General features: G+C 43.3%; 1 protein-coding gene across 1 annotated transcript in view; it reads left to right on the top strand.

Moving 5' to 3' along the window:
• LOC127910876 (receptor-type tyrosine-protein phosphatase mu-like) overlaps positions 1 to 21,354 on the top strand; it is a 688,506-nt gene that overhangs the window by 347,266 nt on the left and 319,886 nt on the right. The window contains exons 9-11 of the mRNA XM_052475958.1: positions 14,943 to 15,251; positions 18,313 to 18,327; positions 18,402 to 18,499. Coding sequence (XP_052331918.1) covers positions 14,943 to 15,251; positions 18,313 to 18,327; positions 18,402 to 18,499 — 422 coding nt within the window. The remainder of the gene's footprint in view (positions 1 to 14,942; positions 15,252 to 18,312; positions 18,328 to 18,401; positions 18,500 to 21,354) is intronic.

The following is a 21,354-nucleotide window of genomic DNA, read 5'->3' as shown; positions in this document are numbered from 1 at the left end:
TGGGGTTGTGGTCTGGATATAAGAGGAGAGATAAAGACTGTGTGATTACAGGTGATCAGATGGCTGTTGGGGTTGTGGTCTGGATATAAGAGGAGAGATAAAGACTATGTGATTACAGGTGATCAGATGGCTGTTGGGGTTGTGGTCTGGATATAAGAGGAGAGATAAAGACTGTGTGATTACAGGTGATCGGATGGCTGTTGGGGTTGTGGTCTGGATATAAGAGGAGAGATAAAGACTGTGTGATTACAGGTGATCGGATGGCTGTTGGGGTTGTGGTCTGGATATCGGATGGCTGTTGGGGTTGTGGTCTGGATATAAGAGGAGAGATAAAGACTATGTGATTACAGGTGATCAGATGGCTGTTGGGGTTGTGGTCTGGATATAAGAGGAGAGATAAAGACTATGTGATTACAGGTGATCGGATGGCTGTTGGGGTTGTGGTCTGGATATAAGAGGAGAGATAAAGACTGTGTGATTACAGGTGATCGGATGGCTGTTGGGGTTGTGGTCTGGATATAAGAGGAGAGATAAAGACTGTGTGATTACAGGTGATCGGATGGCTGTTGGGGTTGTGGTCTGGATATAAGAGGGGAGATAAAGACTATGTGATTACAGGTGATCAGATGGCTGTTGGGGTTGTGGTCTGGATATAAGAGGAGAGATAAAGACTGTGTGATTACAGGTGATCGGATGGCTGTTGGGGTTGTGGTCTGGATATCGGATGGCTGTTGGGGTTGTGGTCTGGATATAAGAGGAGAGATAAAGACTATGTGATTACAGGTGATCAGATGGCTGTTGGGGTTGTGGTCTGGATATAAGAGGAGAGATAAAGACTGTGTGATTACAGGTGATCAGATGGCTGTTGGGGTTGTGGTCTGGATATAAGAGGAGAGATAAAGACTGTGTGATTACAGGTGATCGGATGGCTGTTGGGGTTGTGGTCTGGATATAAGAGGAGAGATAAAGACTGTGTGATTACAGGTGATCGGATGGCTGTTGGGGTTGTGGTCTGGATATAAGAGGAGAGATAAAGACTGTGTGATTACAGGTGATCGGATGGCTGTTGGGGTTGTGGTCTGGATATAAGAGGGGAGATAAAGACTATGTGATTACAGGTGATCAGATGGCTGTTGGGGTTGTGGTCTGGATATAAGAGGAGAGATAAAGACTATGTGATTACAGGTGATCGGATGGCTGTTGGGGTTGTGGTCTGGATATAAGAGGAGAGATAAAGACTGTGTGATTACAGGTGATCAGATGGCTGTTGGGGTTGTGGTCTGGATATAAGAGGAGAGATAAAGACTGTGTGATTACAGGTGATCGGATGGCTGTTGGGGTTGTGGTCTGGATATAAGAGGAGAGATAAAGACTGTGTGATTACAGGTGAGGATGGCTGTTGGGGTTGTGGTCTGGATAAAGAGGAGAGATAAAGACTGTGTGATTACAGGTGATCGGATGGCTGTTGGGGTTGTGGTCTGGATATAAGAGGAGAGATAAAGACTGTGTGATTACAGGTGATCAGATGGCTGTTGGGGTTGTGGTCTGGATATCGGATGGCAGTTGGGGTTGTGGTCTGGATATAAGAGGAGAGATAAAGACTGTGTGATTACAGGTGATCAGATGGCTGTTGGGGTTGTGGTCTGGATATAAGAGGGGAGATAAAGACTGTGTGATTACAGGTGATCGGATGGCTGTTGGGGTTGTGGTCTGGATATAAGAGGGGAGATAAAGACTGTGTGATTACAGGTGATCGGATGGCTGTTGGGGTTGTAGTCTGGATATAAGAGGAGAGATAAAGACTGTGTGATTACAGGTGATCAGATGGCTGTTGGGGTTGTGGTCTGGATATAAGAGGGGAGATAAAGACTGTGTGATTACAGGTGATCAGATGGCTGTTGGGGTTGTGGTCTGGATATAAGAGGAGAGATAAAGACTGTGTGATTACAGGTGATCAGATGGCTGTTGGGGTTGTGGTCTGGATATAAGAGGGGAGATAAAGACTGTGTGATTACAGGTGATCAGATGGCTGTTGGGGTTGTGGTCTGGATATAAGAGGAGAGATAAAGACTGTGTGATTACAGGTGATCGGATGGCTGTTGGGGTTGTGGTCTGGATATAAGAGGAGAGATAAAGACTGTGTGATTACAGGTGATCAGATGGCTGTTGGGGTTGTGGTCTGGATATAAGAGGAGAGATAAAGACTGTGTGATTACAGGTGATCAGATGGCTGTTGGGGTTGTGGTCTGGATATAAGAGGGGAGATAAAGACTGTGTGATTACAGGTGATCAGATGGCTGTTGGGGTTGTGGTCTGGATATAAGAGGAGAGATAAAGACTGTGTGATTACAGGTGATCAGATGGCTGTTGGGGTTGTGGTCTGGATATAAGAGGAGAGATAAAGACTATGTGATTACAGGTGATCAGATGGCTGTTGGGGTTGTGGTCTGGATATAAGAGGAGAGATAAAGACTGTGTGATTACAGGTGATCAGATGGCTGTTGGGGTTGTGGTCTGGATATAAGAGGAGAGATAAAGACTATGTGATTACAGGTGATCAGATGGCTGTTGGGGTTGTGGTCTGGATATAAGAGGAGAGATAAAGACTGTGTGATTACAGGTGATCAGATGGCTGTTGGGGTTGTGGTCTGGATATAAGAGGAGAGATAAAGACTGTGTGATTACAGGTGATCAGATGGCTGTTGGGGTTGTGGTCTGGATATAAGAGGAGAGATAAAGACTGTGTGATTACAGGTGATCAGATGGCTGTTGGGGTTGTGGTCTGGATATAAGAGGAGAGATAAAGACTGTGTGATTACAGGTGATCAGATGGCTGTTGGGGTTGTGGTCTGGATATAAGAGGGGAGATAAAGACTGTGTGATTACAGGTGATCGGATGGCTGTTGGGGTTGTGGTCTGGATATAAGAGGGGAGATAAAGACTGTGTGATTACAGGTGATCGGATGGCTGTTGGGGTTGTGGTCTGGATATAAGAGGGGAGATAAAGACTGTGTGATTACAGGTGATCGGATGGCTGTTGGGGTTGTAGTCTGGATATAAGAGGGGAGATAAAGACTGTGTGATTACAGGTGATCAGATGGCTGTTGGGGTTGTGGTCTGGATATAAGAGGGAGATAAAGACTATGTGATTACAGGTGATCAGATGGCTGTTGGGGTTGTGGTCTGGATATAAGAGGGTAGATAAAGACTGTGTGATTACAGGTGATCAGATGGCTGTTGGGGTTGTGGTCTGGATATAAGAGGGGAGATAAAGACTATGTGATTACAGGTGATCAGATGGCTGTTGGGGTTGTAGTCTGGATATAAGAGGGGAGATAAAGACTGTGTGATTACAGGTGATCAGATGGCTGTTGGGGTTGTGGTCTGGATAAGGTATGGCTGACTTGGGGTTGTGGTCTGATAAGGTATGGCTGTTGGGGTTGTGGTCTGGATAAGGTATGGCTGTTGGTGGTCTGGATAAGGTATGGCTGTTGGGGTTGTGGTCTGGATAAAGACTGTGTATGGCTGTTGGGGTTGTGGTCTGGATAAGGTATGGCTGTTGGGGTTGTGGTCTGGATAAGGTATGGCTGTTGGGGTTGTGGTCTGGATAAGGTATGGCTGTTGGGGTTGTGGTCTGGATAAGGTATGGCTGTTGGGGTTGTGGTCTGGATACAGGTGATGGCTGTTGGGGTTGTGGTCTGGATAAGGTATGGCTGTTGGGGTTGTGGTCTGGTGATAAGGTATGGCTGTTGGGGTTGTGGTCTGGATAAGGTATGGCTGTTGGGGTTGTGGTCTGGATAAGGTGATGGGCTGTTGGGGTTGTGGTCTGGATAAGGTATGGCTGTTGGGGTTGTGGTCTGGATAAGGTATGGCTGTTGGGGTTGTGGTCTGGATAAGGTATGGCTGTTGGGGTTGTGGTCTGGATAAGGTATGGCTGTTGGGGTTGTAGTCTGGACTAAAAGACAGACATCGACAGATTAAGTCTGGATATAAGAGGAGAGATAAAGACTGTGTGATTACAGGTGATCAGATGGCTGTTGGGGTTCATCACATCGACAGATTAAGTCTGGATAGTTTACTCCGTATCCATGTTGAGCTGATAGCCTGGACAGGGTGGACGAGGACATGCCATGGTCTGGAGGGATGATATATCCTATACAGAGATACTATCACTAGTAGGTCTGGAGGGATGATATATCCTATACAGAGATACTATCACTAGTAGGTCTAGAGGGATGATATCCTATACAGAGATACTATCACCAGTAGGTCTAGAGGGATGATATATCCTATACAGAGATACTATCACCAGTAGGTCTAGAGGGATGATATATCCTATACAGAGATACTATCACTAGTAGGTCTAGAGGGATGATATATCCTATACAGAGATACTATCACCAGTAGGTCTAGAGGGATGATATATCCTATACAGAGATACTATCACTAGTAGGTCTAGAGGGATGATATATCCTATACAGAGATACTATCACTAGTAGGTCTAGAGGGATGATATATCCTGTACAGAGATACTATCACTAGTAGGTCTAGAGGGATGATATATCCTATACAGAGATACTATCACCAGTAGGTCTAGAGGGATGATATATCCTATACAGAGATACTATCACTAGTAGGTCTAGAGGGATGATATATCCTATACAGAGATACTTTCACCAGTAGGTCTAGAGGGATGATATATCCTATACAGAGATACTTTCACCAGTAGGTCTAGAGGGATGATATATCCTGTACAGAGATACTTTCACCAGTAGGTCTGTTGAGGGATGATATATCCTATACAGAGATACTTTCACCAGTAGGTCTAGAGGGATGATATATCCTATACAGAGATACTATCACTAGTAGGTCTAGAGGGATGATGTCCTGTACAGAGATACTTTCACCAGTAGGTCTGGAGGGATGATATATCCTATACAGAGATACTTTCACCAGTAGGTCTAGAGGGATGATATATCCTATACAGAGATACTTTCACCAGTAGGTCTAGAGGGATGATATATCCTATACAGAGATACTTTCACCAGTAGGTCTAGAGGGATGATATATCCTATACAGAGATACTTTCACCAGTAGGTCTAGAGGGATGATATATCCTATACAGAGATACTTTCACCAGTAGGTCTAGAGGGATGATATATCCTGTACAGAGATACTTTCACCAGTAGGTCTAGAGGGATGATATATCCTATACAGAGATACTTTCACCAGTAGGTCTAGAGGGATGATATATCCTATACAGAGATACTTTCACCAGTAGGTCTAGAGGGATGATATATCCTGTACAGAGATACTTTCACCAGTAGGTCTAGAGGGATGATATATCCTATACAGAGATACTTTCACCAGTAGGTCTAGAGGGATGATATATCCTATACAGAGATACTTTCACCAGTAGGTCTAGAGGGATGATATATCCTATACAGAGATACTATCACTAGTAGGTCTAGAGGGATGATATATCCTATACAGAGATACTTTCACCAGTAGGTCTAGAGGGATGATATATCCTATACAGAGATACTTTCACCAGTAGGTCTAGAGGGATGATATATCCTATACAGAGATACTATCACCAGTAGGTCTAGAGGGATGATATATCCTATACAGAGATACTATCACTGTTGTAGGTCTAGAGGGATGATATATCCTATACAGAGATACTTTCACCAGTAGGTCTAGAGGGATGATATATCCTATACAGAGATACTTTCACCAGTAGGTCTAGAGGATGATATATCCTATACAGAGATACTATCACTAGTAGGTCTAGAGGGATGATGTCCTGTACAGAGATACTTTCACCAGTAGGTCTGGAGGGATGATATATCCTATACAGAGATACTATCACCAGTAGGTCTAGAGGGATGATATATCCTATACAGAGATACTTTCACTAGTAGGTCTGGAGGGATGATATATCCTATACAGAGATACTATCACCAGTAGGTCTAGAGGGATGATATATCCTATACAGAGATACTATCACTAGTAGGTCTAGAGGGATGATATATCCTATACAGAGATACTATCACCAGTAGGTCTAGAGGGATGATATATCCTATACAGAGATACTATCACTAGTAGGTCTGGAGGGATGATATATCCTGTACAGAGATACTATCACTAGTAGGTCTGGAGGGATGATATATCCTGTACAGAGATACTTTCACTAGTAGGTCTAGAGGGATGATATATCCTATACAGAGATACTTTCACTAGTAGGTCTAGAGGGATGATATATCCTATACAGAGATACTATCACTAGTAGGTCTAGAGGGATGATATATCCTATACAGAGATACTATCACCAGTAGGTCTAGAGGGATGATATATCCTATACAGAGATACTATCACCAGTAGGTCTAGAGGGATGATATATCCTATACAGAGATACTATCACTAGTAGGTCTAGAGGGATGATATGTCCTATACAGAGATACTATCACCAGTAGGTCTAGAGGGATGATATGTCCTAACAGAGATACTATCACCAGTAGGTCTGGAGGGATGATGTCCTGTACAGAGATACTATCACTAGTAGGTCTGGAGGGATGATGTCCTATACAGAGATACTATCACTAGTAGGTCTAGAGGGATGATATATCCTATACAGAGATACTATCACCAGTAGGTCTAGAGGGATGATATATCCTATACAGAGATACTATCACTAGTAGGTCTAGAGGGATGATATATCCTATACAGAGATACTATCACTAGTAGGTCTAGAGGGATGATATATCCTATACAGAGATACTATCACTAGTAGGTCTAGAGGGATGATATATCCTGTACAGAGATACTATCACTAGTAGGTCTAGAGGGATGATATATCCTATACAGAGATACTATCACTAGTAGGTCTGAGGGGATATATCCTATACAGAGATACTTTCACTAGTAGGTCTGGAGGGATGATATATCCTATACAGAGATACTATCACTAGTAGGTCTAGAGGGATGATATATCCTATACAGAGATACTATCACCAGTAGGTCTAGAGGGATGATATGTCCTAACAGAGATACTTTCACCAGTAGGTCTAGAGGGATGATATGTCCTAACAGAGATACTATCACCAGTAGGTCTAGAGGGATGATGTCCTGTACAGAGATACTTTCACTAGTAGGTCTAGAGGGATGATATGTCCTATACAGAGATACTATCACCAGTAGGTCTAGAGGGATGATATATCCTATACAGAGATACTATCACCAGTAGGTCTAGAGGGATGATATATCCTATACAGAGATACTATCACTAGTAGGTATAGAGGGAGGATATATCCTATACAGAGTTACTATCACTAGTAGGTCTAGAGGGATGATATATCCTATACAGAGATACTATCACTAGTAGGTCTAGAGGGATGATATATCCTATACAGAGATACTTTCACCAGTAGGTCTAGAGGGATGATATATCCTATACAGAGATACTTTCACCAGTAGGTCTAGAGGGATGATATATCCTATACAGAGATACTTTCACCAGTAGGTCTAGAGGGATGATATATCCTATACAGAGATACTTTCACCAGTAGGTCTAGAGGGATGATATATCCTGTACAGAGATACTTTCACCAGTAGGTCTAGAGGGATGATATATCCTATACAGAGATACTTTCACCAGTAGGTCTAGAGGGATGATATATCCTATACAGAGATACTATCACTAGTAGGTCTAGAGGATGATATATCCTGTACAGAGATACTATCACTAGTAGGTCTAGAGGGATGATATATCCTATACAGAGATACTTTCACCAGTAGGTCTAGAGGGATGATATATCCTATACAGAGATACTTTCACCAGTAGGTCTAGAGGGATGATATATCCTATACAGAGATACTTTCACCAGTAGGTCTAGAGGGATGATATATCCTATACAGAGATACTTTCACCAGTAGGTCTAGAGGGATGATATATCCTATACAGAGATACTTTCACCAGTAGGTCTAGAGGGATGATATATCCTGTACAGAGATACTTTCACCAGTAGGTCTAGAGGGATGATATATCCTATACAGAGATACTTTCACCAGTAGGTCTAGAGGGATGATATATCCTATACAGAGATACTATCACTAGTAGGTCTAGAGGGATGATGTCCTGTACAGAGATACTTTCACCAGTAGGTCTGGAGGGATGATATATCCTATACAGAGATACTTTCACCAGTAGGTCTAGAGGGATGATATATCCTATACAGAGATACTTTCACCAGTAGGTCTAGAGGGATGATATATCCTATACAGAGATACTTTCACCAGTAGGTCTAGAGGATGATATATCCTATACAGAGATACTTTCACCAGTAGGTCTAGAGGGATGATATATCCTGTACAGAGATACTTTCACCAGTAGGTCTAGAGGGATGATATATCCTATACAGAGATACTTTCACCAGTAGGTCTAGAGGGATGATATATCCTATACAGAGATACTTTCACCAGTAGGTCTAGAGGGATGATATATCCTATACAGAGATACTATCACTAGTAGGTCTAGAGGGATGATATATCCTATACAGAGATACTTTCACCAGTAGGTCTAGAGGGATGATATATCCTATACAGAGATACTTTCACCAGTAGGTCTAGAGGGATGATATATCCTGTACAGAGATACTTTCACCAGTAGGTCTAGAGGGATGATATATCCTATACAGAGATACTTTCACCAGTAGGTCTAGAGGGATGATATATCCTATACAGAGATACTTTCACCAGTAGGTCTAGAGGGATGATATATCCTGTACAGAGATACTTTCACCAGTAGGTCTAGAGGGATGATATATCCTATACAGAGATACTTTCACCAGTAGGTCTAGAGGGATGATATATCCTATACAGAGATACTTTCACCAGTAGGTCTAGAGGGATGATATGTCCTATACAGAGATACTATCACTAGTAGGTCTAGAGGATGATATATCCTATACAGAGATACTTTCACCAGTAGGTCTAGAGGGATGATATATCCTGTACAGAGATACTTTCACCAGTAGGTCTAGAGGGATGATATATCCTATACAGAGATACTTTCACCAGTAGGTCTAGAGGGATGATATATCCTATACAGAGATACTTTCACCAGTAGGTCTAGAGGATGATATATCCTATACAGAGATACTATCACTAGTAGGTCTAGAGGGATGATATATCCTGTACAGAGATACTATCACTAGTAGGTCTAGAGGGAGGATATATCCTATACAGAGATACTATCACTAGTAGGTCTAGAGGGATGATATATCCTATACAGAGATACTTTCACCAGTAGGTCTGGAGGGATGATATATCCTATACAGAGATACTATCACTAGTAGGTCTAGAGGGATGATATATCCTATACAGAGATACTATCACCAGTAGGTCTAGAGGGATGATATATCCTATACAGAGATAAATTCACCAGTAGGTCTAGAGGGATGATATATCCTATACAGAGATACTTTCACCAGTAGGTCTAGAGGGATGATATATCCTGTACAGAGATACTTTCACCAGTAGGTCTAGAGGGATGATATATCCCATACAGAGATACTTTCACCAGTAGGTCTAGAGGGATGATATATCCTATACAGAGATACTATCACTAGTAGGTCTAGAGGGATGATGTCCTGTACAGAGATACTTTCACCAGTAGGTCTGGAGGGATGATATATCCTATACAGAGATACTTTCACCAGTAGGTCTGGAGGGATGATATATCCTATACAGAGATACTTTCACCAGTAGGTCTAGAGGGATGATATATCCTATACAGAGATACTTTCACCAGTAGGTCTAGAGAGATGATATATCCTATACAGAGATACTATCACTAGTAGGTCTAGAGGATGATATATCCTATACAGAGATACTATCACCAGTAGGTCTAGAGGATGATATATCCTATACAGAGATACTATCACCAGTAGGTCTAGAGGGATGATATATCCTATACAGAGATACTATCACTAGTAGGTCTAGAGGGATGATATATCCTATACAGAGATACTATCACTAGTAGGTCTAGAGGGATGATATATCCTGTACAGAGATACTATCACTAGTAGGTCTAGAGGGATGATATATCCTATACAGAGATACTTTCACCAGTAGGTCTAGAGGGATGATATATCCTATACAGAGATACTTTCACCAGTAGGTCTAGAGGGATGATATATCCTATACAGAGATACTTTCACCAGTAGGTCTAGAGGATGATATATCCTATACAGAATACTTTCACCAGTAGGTCTAGAGGGATGATATATCCTGTACAGAGATACTTTCACCAGTAGGTCTAGAGGATGATATATCCTATACAGAGATACTTTCACCAGTAGGTCTAGAGGGATGATATATCCTATACAGAGATACTATCACTAGTAGGTCTAGAGGGATGATGTCCTGTACAGAGATACTTTCACCAGTAGGTCTGGAGGGATGATATATCCTATACAGAGATACTTTCACCAGTAGGTCTAGAGGGATGATATATCCTATACAGAGATACTTTCACCAGTAGGTCTAGAGGGATGATATATCCTATACAGAGATACTTTCACCAGTAGGTCTAGAGGGATGATATATCCTATACAGAATACTTTCACCAGTAGGTCTAGAGGGATGATATATCCTATACAGAGATACTTTCACCAGTAGGTCTAGAGGGATGATATATCCTGTACAGAGATACTTTCACCAGTAGGTCTAGAGGATGATATATCCTATACAGAGATACTTTCACCAGTAGGTCTAGAGGGATGATATATCCTATACAGAGATACTTTCACCAGTAGGTCTAGAGGGATGATATATCCTATACAGAGATACTATCACTAGTAGGTCTAGAGGGATGATATATCCTATACAGAGATACTTTCACCAGTAGGTCTAGAGGGATGATATATCCTATACAGAGATACTTTCACCAGTAGGTCTAGAGGGATGATATATCCTGTACAGAGATACTTTCACCAGTAGGTCTAGAGGGATGATATATCCTATACAGAGATACTTTCACCAGTAGGTCTAGAGGGATGATATATCCTATACAGAGATACTATCACTAGTAGGTCTAGAGGGATGATGTCCTGTACAGAGATACTTTCACCAGTAGGTCTGGAGGGATGATATATCCTATACAGAGATACTTTCACCAGTAGGTGTAGAGGGATGATATATCCTATACAGAGATACTATCACTAGTAGGTCTAGAGGGATGATATGTCCTATACAGAGATACTATCACTAGTAGGTCTAGAGGGATGATATGTCCTATACAGAGATACTATCACTAGTAGGTCTAGAGGGATGATATGTCCTATACAGAGATACTTTCACCAGTAGGTCTAGAGGGATGATATATCCTATACAGAGATATTTTCACCAGTAGGTCTAGAGGGATGATGTCCTATACAGAGATACTATCACTAGTAGGTCTAGAGGGATGATATCCTATACAGAGATACTATCACTAGTAGGTCTGGAGGGATGATATATCCTATACAGAGATACTATCACCAGTAGGTCTAGAGGGATGATATATCCTATACAGAGATACTATCACTAGTAGGTCTGGAGGGATGATGTCCTATACAGAGATACTATCACTAGTAGGTCTAGAGGGATGATATGTCCTATACAGAGATACTATCACTAGTAGGTCTGGAGGGATGATGTCCTATACAGAGATACTATCACTAGTAGGTCTGGAGGGATGATATCCTATACAGAGATACTATCACTAGTAGGTCTGGAGGGATGATATCCTATACAGAGCATACTATCACTAGTAGGTCTAGAGGGATGATGTCCTATACAGAGATACTATCACTAGTAGGTCTAGAGGGATGATATATCCTATACAGAGATACTATCACTAGTAGGTCTAGAGGGATGATATATCCTATACAGAGATACTATCACTAGTAGGTCTAGAGGGATGACATATCCTGTACAGAGATACTATCACTAGTAGGTCTAGAGGGGATATATCCTATACAGAGATACTATCACTAGTAGGTCTAGAGGGATGATATATCCTATACAGAGATACTTTCACCAGTAGGTCTGGAGGGATGATATATCCTATACAGAGATACTATCACTAGTAGGTCTAGAGGGATGATATATCCTATACAGAGATACTATCACCAGTAGGTCTAGAGGGATGATATATCCTATACAGATATACTATCACCAGTAGGTCTAGAGGGATGATATATCCTATACAGAGATACTTTCACCAGTAGGTCTGGAGGGATGATATATCCTAACAGAGATACTATCACCAGTAGGTCTGGAGGGATGATATATCCTAACAGAGATACTATCACCAGTAGGTCCAGAGGGATGATATATCCTATACAGAGATACTTTCACCAGTAGGTCTGGAGGGATGATATATCCTAACAGAGATACTATCACCAGTAGGTCCAGAGGGATGATATATCCTATACAGAGATACTTTCACCAGTAGGTCTGGAGGGATGATATATCCTAACAGAGATACTATCACCAGTAGGTCTAGAGGGATGATATATCCTATACAGAGATACTATCACTAGTAGGTCTAGAGGGATGATATATCCTATACAGAGATACTATCACTAGTAGGTCTAGAGGGATGATATATCCTATACAGAGATACTATCACTAGTAGGTCTAGAGGGATGATATATCCTATACAGAGATACTATCACCAGTAGGTCTAGAGGGATGATATATCCTATACAGAGATACTATCACTAGTAGGTCTAGAGGGATGATATATCCTATACAGAGATACTATCACCAGTAGGTCTAGAGGGATGATATATCCTATACAGAGATACTATCACCAGTAGGTCTAGAGGGATGATATATCCTATACAGAGATACTATCACTAGTAGGTCTAGAGGGATGATGTCCTATACAGAGATACTATCACTAGTAGGTCTAGAGGGATGATGTCCTATACAGAGATACTATCACTAGTAGGTCTAGAGGGATGATATGTCCTATACAGAGATACTATCACTAGTAGGTCTAGAGGGATGATATCCTATACAGAGATACTATCACTAGTAGGTCTAGAGGGATGATATATCCTATACAGAGATACTATCACCAGTAGGTCTAGAGGGATGATATGTCCTATACAGAGATACTATCACTAGTAGGTCTAGAGGGATGATATATCCTATACAGAGATACTATCACTAGTAGGTCTAGAGGGATGATATATCCTATACAGAGATACTATCACTAGTAGGTCTAGAGGGATGACATATCCTATACAGAGATACTATCACTAGTAGGTCTAGAGGGAGGATATATCCTATACAGAGATACTATCACTAGTAGGTCTAGAGGGATGATATATCCTATACAGAGATACTTTCACCAGTAGGTCTGGAGGGATGATATATCCTATACAGAGATACTATCACTAGTAGGTCTAGAGGGATGATATATCCTATACAGAGATACTATCACCAGTAGGTCTAGAGGGATGATATATCCTATACAGATATACTATCACCAGTAGGTCTAGAGGGATGATATATCCTATACAGAGATACTTTCACCAGTAGGTCTGGAGGGATGATATATCCTAACAGAGATACTATCACCAGTAGGTCTGGAGGGATGATATATCCTAACAGAGATACTATCACCAGTAGGTCCAGAGGGATGATATATCCTATACAGAGATACTATCACCAGTAGGTCTGGAGGGATGATATATCCTAACAGAGATACTATCACCAGTAGGTCCAGAGGGATGATATATCCTATACAGAGATACTTTCACCAGTAGGTCTGAGGGATGATATATCCTAACAGAGATACTATCACCAGTAGGTCTAGAGGGATGATGTCCTGTACAGAGATACTTTCACTAGTAGGTCTAGAGGGATGATATGTCCTATACAGAGATACTATCACCAGTAGGTCTAGAGGGATGATATATCCTATACAGAGATACTATCACCAGTAGGTCTAGAGGGATGATATATCCTATACAGAGATACTATCACTAGTAGGTATAGAGGGAGGATATATCCTATACAGAGTTACTATCACTAGTAGGTCTAGAGGGATGATATATCCTAACAGAGATACTATCACTAGTAGGTCTGGAGGGATGATATATCCTAACAGAGATACTATCACTAGTAGGTCTGGAGGGATGATATATCCTAACAGAGATACTATCACTAGTAGGTCTAGAGGGATGATATATCCTATACAGAGATACTATCACCAGTAGGTCTAGAGGGATGATATATCCTAACAGAGATACTATACTTTGCTGTTTGTGATTTTTGGTGCTAGGAAAGCAGAAGCTCTTGTTTTCACACAACAAAATGTTACACTGACACACAAACAAAGGAGCAAGTCTATTCAGGAGCCAAAATCATAGAAGATGTGCTGGTTCACTGCAGTGAGAGTTAGATTAGGGCTCCTTTTGAAACCACAGAATGAACTGGCACAATCTTATACAGACAGCCAGACAGACGCATACTGTTATGTTCTGTTTTGGAGATGAACAGTTTACAAAATGTAGCATGACTGATGTTAAATAGCATCATGGATACCATTTGGCTCATTCCACACGTGTCCGGACATTTTTAATCAGGTTGCTGCTGTAAAAAGAGGTCAAAACACCTGGTTAAACCAAAAGTTATATTCAAACAGATGTTGTTTTCTTCCCACTACAGACCCGATGCATTGTACAACAGTTGCCGAGGATAATCACACAGGCTAGCACATGCGTGCGAACACACACACACACGCGCGCGCACGCACGCACGCACGCACGCACGCACGCACACACACACACACACACACACACACACACACACACACACATTCCCAAACCAGAAGATCCTTGTCCATCCTGTATCCTCTAAATACCTCTCTTCTCCCCCTCCAGAGCCAATCCACGCTCCCAGACGTCTGGAGGTAGTTGACGTCCAATCAAAACAAGTCACCATTCGCTGGGAGCCGTTTGGCTACAACGTGACGCGTTGTCATAGCTACAACCTAACGGTGCAGTACCGCTCCCGCGTGGCGGGGAAGGACGAGACCCGGGAGGAGGTGTGTTACGACACCCTGGGTCGCGACCCCCAGCACACCATCCACAACCTGACTCCCTACACCAACCTGTCAGTCAAACTGGTCCTCAAGAACCCAGAGGGGGTCAAAGAGAGCCGAGAAATGGCGCTGCAGACGGATGAAGATGGTGAGTGTTATAACACCTTAGAATGGTTATAACAAGGTTATGACAGGGTTACGACAGGGTTACGACAGGGTTATGACAGGGTTATGACAGGGTTACGACAGGGTTATGACAGGGTTATGACATGGTTATGACAGGGTTATGACAGGGTTACGACAGGGTTACGACAGGGTTATGACATGGTTATGACAGGGTTATGACAGGGTTATGACATGGTTATGACAGGGTTATGACAGGGTTATGACAGGGTTATGACATGGTTATGACAGGGTTATGACAGGGTTATGACATGGTTATGACAGGGTTACGACAGGGTTATGACAGGGTTACGACAGGGTTACGACAGGGTTATGACAGGGTTACGACAGGGTTATGACAGGGTTATGACAGGGTTACGACAGGGTTATGACAGGGTTATGACAGGGTTATGACAGGGTTACGACATGGTTACGACAGGGTTATGACAGGGTTATGACAGGGTTACGACAGGGTTACGACAGGGTTACGACAGGGTTACGACAGGGTTATGACAGGGTTATGACAGGGTTATGACAGGGTTATGACAGGGTTACGACATGGTTACGACAGGGTTACGACAGGGTTACGACAGGGTTACGACAGGGTTACGACAGGGTTACGACAGGGTTACGACATGGTTACGACAGGGTTACGACAGGGTTATGACAGGGTTATGACATGGTTATGACATGGTTATGACAGGGTTATGACATGGTTATGACAGGGTTATGACAGGGTTATGACAGGAATCGACAGTAATACTCTGAGGCGTTATAACAGGAACTAATGAACGACTCAGGAATCGACAGTAGAGAGATACTGACAGGATGAGAAAGTCTTGTCAGGTCTGTCTCATATATTTTTTGAGGGAATCTTAAAAGGGAGACAACTGTTTCACAGTATCTGACTTGTGGGAGTGTGTGTGTGTGCGTTGGTGAGTGTGTGCATGCTCGTGCGTATGTGTGTGTGCGAGCTTGTGTGTGTGTTTACAGTCCCACTGGGAGAAGGAAACAGACATAGATGGGGTGTAGCTGTTCTTTCAGAGACTCCCTTTGACAGAAGAAACCCTCTGTCATTTCATTTCATTTGAAGAAGTAAAATGATCCCTGTCAGTTTGAGAGGACCATGTCTCTCTCTCTCTCTCTCTCAGGCACACAGGCAGACAGGCAGACAGATAGATAGACCGACGGACAGACAGACAAACAGACAGACAGACAGACAGACAGACGGGCAGAGATACAGACAGGCAGACAGACAGACACACAGGCAGAGAGACAGACAGACAGGCAGAGAGACAGACAGACAGGCAGAGAGACGGACAGGCAGACATACATACGAACAGGCAGACAGACAGACAGACAGACAGACAGACAGACAGACAGACACAGACAGACAGACAGACAGACAGACAGACAGACAGACAAACAGACAGGCAGGCAGGCAGAGAGACAGACAGACAGACAGACAGACAGACAGACAGACAGACAGACAGACAGACAGACAGAGAGACAGACAGACAGACAGGCAGAGAGACAGACAGACAGGCAGAGAGACGGACAGGCAGACAGACAGACGGACAGGCAGACAGACGGACAGGCAGACAGACAGACATATGGGCAGACAGACAGACATACAGACAAACCGACAGGCAGAGAGACAGACAGACAGACGGACAGACGGACAGGCAGACAGACGGACAGGCAGACAGACAGATGGGCAGACAGACAGACAGACAAACAGACAGGCAGAGAGACAGACAGACAGACGGACAGACAGACAGACAGACAGACAGACAGACAGACAGACAGACAGACAGACAGACAGACAGAGAGACAGACAGACAGGCAGAGAGACAGACAGACAGGCAGAGAGACGGACAGGCAGACAGACAGACGGACAGGCAGACAGACAGACATACGGGCAGACAGACAGACATACAGACAGACAGACAGACAGACGGACAGGCAGACAGACAGACAGACGGACAGGCAGACAGACAGACAGACAGACGGACAGGCAGACAGACAGACAGACAGGCAGAGAGACAGACGGACAGGCAGACAGACGGACAGACGGACAGACGGACAGACCGACAGACAGACAGACAGACAGACAGACAGACCGACAGACGGACAGACGGACAGACGGACGGACAGGCAGACGAGACAGACTCTAAGAACATATAAAGGCAGAAGATGATTGGAGAGATTGAATTGGTGGAGATTTCCCTCGGGGAGATCGGTTCTGTTCTCGACCAGTTTGTTTGTACATTTGGATGGATGTGAGAAGGGAAAGTGTTCTTTACTTTTCCCACTCAGTCTCTTCTCATCAAAATACATTCATGGGTATCTCAGTATAATTGTTTTGGTGTGTGGCACATTGTGAAGGTTTCAGACCTACATCTCTCTTTGCTGCTTTTCCACAGGCAGCCCAATTCTTATATTCTGTCATGTTGTTTGGCCATAATCCGACAAAATATCAGAATTGGGGTGGTGCCTGTGTAAACGCAGCATTAGTGTCTGTGATGTTAGTTCTCGTCGTATCCTCTCAGAGTATCTGTAACGAAGCGTTGTGTCTCTCTTATGCATTGTTCTGGTCCCCCTCAGTACCAGGAGCGGTTCCTCTAGAGTCGTTCCAGGGGAGTGCCTCTAAGGAGGGAGGTGTTTCTCATGTGTTTGTTCTGGTCCCCCTCAGTACCAGGAGCGGTACCTCTAGAGTCGTTCCAGGGGAGTGCCTCTAAGGAGGGAGGTGTTTCTCATGTGTTTGTTCTGGTCCCCCTCAGTACCAGGAGCGGTTCCTCTAGAGTCGTTCCAGGGGAGTGCCTCTAAGGAGGGAGGTGTTTCTCATGTGTTTGTTCTGGTCCCCCTCAGTACCAGGAGCGGTTCCTCTAGAGTCGTTCCAGGGGAGTGCCTCTAAGGAGGGAGGTGTTTCTCATGTGTTTGTTCTGGTCCCCCTCAGTACCAGGAGCGGTTCCTCTAGAGTCGTTCCAGGGGAGTGCCTCTAAGGAGGGAGGTGTTTCTCATGTGTTTGTTCTGGTCCCCCTCAGTACCAGGAGCGGTGAGTTTCCAGGGGAGTGCCTCTGGTCCCCCTGGTCCCCTCAGTACCAGGAGCGGTTCCTCTAGAGTCCCAGGGGAGTGCCTCTGGACTCCATCCAGGCCAGTGCTTATGAAGAGAAGATGATCCTGAAATGGAGAGAACCGGCCCAGACCTACGGAATCATCACTCAGTACGAGGTAATTCGTGAATTTATCGATTGATTAAATGAATGATTGATTGATTGAATTTAGTCAATTATCAAACACACAGTCTTTGTTTTTGTTTTGTTCTTGGCTTCTTGTCAATTTCTGTCTCTTCTGAATCCTTTTAGAGAACCACTGAAGCAATACACCTCCAATACACCTCCAATACACCTCCAATACACCTCCAATATACCTCCAATACACCTCCAATACACCTCCAATACACCTCCAATATACCTCCAATACACCTCCTATACACCTCCAATACACCTCCAATACACCCCCAATACACCTCCAATACACCTCCAATACACCTCCAATACACCTCCAATATACCTCCAATATACAATACACCTCCAATATACCTCCAATACACCTCCAATACACCTCCAATACACCTCCAATACACCTCCAATACACCTCCAATACACCTCCAATACACTCTCCAATACACCTCCAATACACCTCCTATACACCTCCAATACACCTCCAATATACCTCCAATACACCTCCAATACCTCTCCAATACACCTCCAATACACCTCCTATACACCTCCAATACACCTCCAATACACCTCCAATACACCTCCAATACACCTCCAATACACCTCCAATACACCTCCAATACACCTCCTAATACACCTCCAATACACCTCCAATACACCTCCAATACACCTCCAATATACCTCCAATACACCTCCTATACACCTCCAATACACCTCCAATACACCCCAATACACCTCCAATACACCTCCAATACACCTCCAATACACCTCCAATACACCTAATACACCTCCAATACACCTCCAATACACCTCCTATACACCTCCAATACACCTCCAATACACCTCCAATACACCTCCAATACACCTCCAATACACTCCAATACACCTCCAATACACCTCCATCCAATACACCTCCAATACACCTCCTATACACCTCCAATACACATCCAATACACCCCCAATACACCTCCAATACACCTCCAATACACCTCCAATATACCTCCAATACACCTCCAATACACCTCCAATACACCTCCAATACACCTCCAATACACCTCCAATACACCTCCAATACACCTCCAATACACCTCCAATACACCTCCAATACACCTCCAATACACCTCCAATACACCTCCAATACACCTCCAATACACCTCCAATACACCTCCAATACACCTCCAATACACCTCCAATACACCTCCAATACACCTCCAATACACCTCCAATACACCTCCAATACACCTCCAATACACCTCCAATACACCTCCAATACACCTCCAATACACCTCCAATACACCTCCAATACACCTCCAATACACCTCCAATACACCTCCAATACACCTCCAATACACCTCCAATACACCTCCTATACACCTCCAATACACCTCCAATACACCTCCAATACACCTCCAATACACCTCCAATACACCTCCAATACACCTCCAATACACCTCCAATACACCTCCAATACACCTCCAATACACCTCCTATACACCTCCTATAAACCTCCTTATTCCTGTTGAACAACCTCAAATGGACAAAACAAATCTAAAAATATCACACATCCCAGACCATGTACTTTTCCAGGCTACTAAACTACAGGCTATGTGCCCATGTAATGGTTGTTTATACCCATGCCAGCTAAGCCCCTGAACTATATTTAATGTTGAATATTGGGTAGGTTCTCTATCCGAACCCCCGCGCCAAAAAAAAAAAGAGAGGAGAATTAGGCATTGGTCTGAAGCCGAAAAAGAACGGAAATTCACATGAGCACCACAATGCGTACTCCACCCATGCTCTGCCAAGGTTTTCCAGCACACAGCTTTGACCTACAACAGGAGCTACTGCATGTTGGTCTATTGCATTTCAAGCAATGTGTGTGCAGGTTACTTCGGATTCAAACCTCCCAAACTACCTTTTGAAGCTTTTCTTAAAAATTATATAAATGCAAGCTATTAGCTAAATAGGCCTATCTTCCGTGTACCACCACTACCATGTCACAACACAACTGATTGGCTCAAGCACAGTACATTCCACAAATTAACTTTTGACACGGCACACCTGTTAATTGAAACGCATTCCAGGTGACTCATGAAGCTGGTTGAGAGAATACCAAGAGTGTGCAAAGCTGTCATCGAGGCAGAAGGTGGCCACCTTGATAAATGTAAAATATAAAATATATTTGTATTTGTTTAACACTTTTATGGTTACTACATGATTCCATATTATATTGTTATTTTATAGTTTCGATGTCTTCACTATTATTCTATTATTCTATAATGTAGAACATAGTAAAAAATAAAGAAGATCCCTTGAATGACTAGGTGTATTCAAACTTTTGATTGGTAGTGTCTATATATACAGTATATATATTATAACACCTATTCAGCATTGTTCACACCCTCTTAAGCTTTAGCCCCACCCATCTCAGCATCGTTCACACCCTCTTAAGCTTTAGCCCCACCCATCTCAGCATCGTTCACACCCTCTTAAGCTTTAGCCCCACCCATCTCAGCATCGTTCACACCCTCTTAAGCTTTAGCCCCACCCATCTCAGCAAAGAGACCCTCTTAAGCTTTAGCCCCACCCATCTCAGCATCGTTCACACCCTCTTAAGCTTAGCCCCACCCATCTCAGCATCGTTCACACCCACTTAAGCTTTAGCCCCACCCATCTCTGCATCTCAGCATCGTCTCACACCCTCTTAAGCTTTAGCCCCACCCATCTCAGCATCGTTCACACCCTCTTCAAACCTCCCCACCCATCTCAGCATTTCAAAAATTATATAAATGCAAGCTTTAGCCCCACCCATCTCAGCATCGTTCACACCCTCTTACCAGCTTT

The sequence above is a fragment of the Oncorhynchus keta genome, chromosome 23 (genome assembly GCF_023373465.1).
Source record: "Oncorhynchus keta strain PuntledgeMale-10-30-2019 chromosome 23, Oket_V2, whole genome shotgun sequence".
Classification (NCBI taxonomy): domain Eukaryota; kingdom Metazoa; phylum Chordata; class Actinopteri; order Salmoniformes; family Salmonidae; genus Oncorhynchus; species Oncorhynchus keta.
The sequence above is the reverse complement of the archived record's forward strand: the minus strand, read 5'-3'. Positions and strand labels throughout refer to the sequence as shown.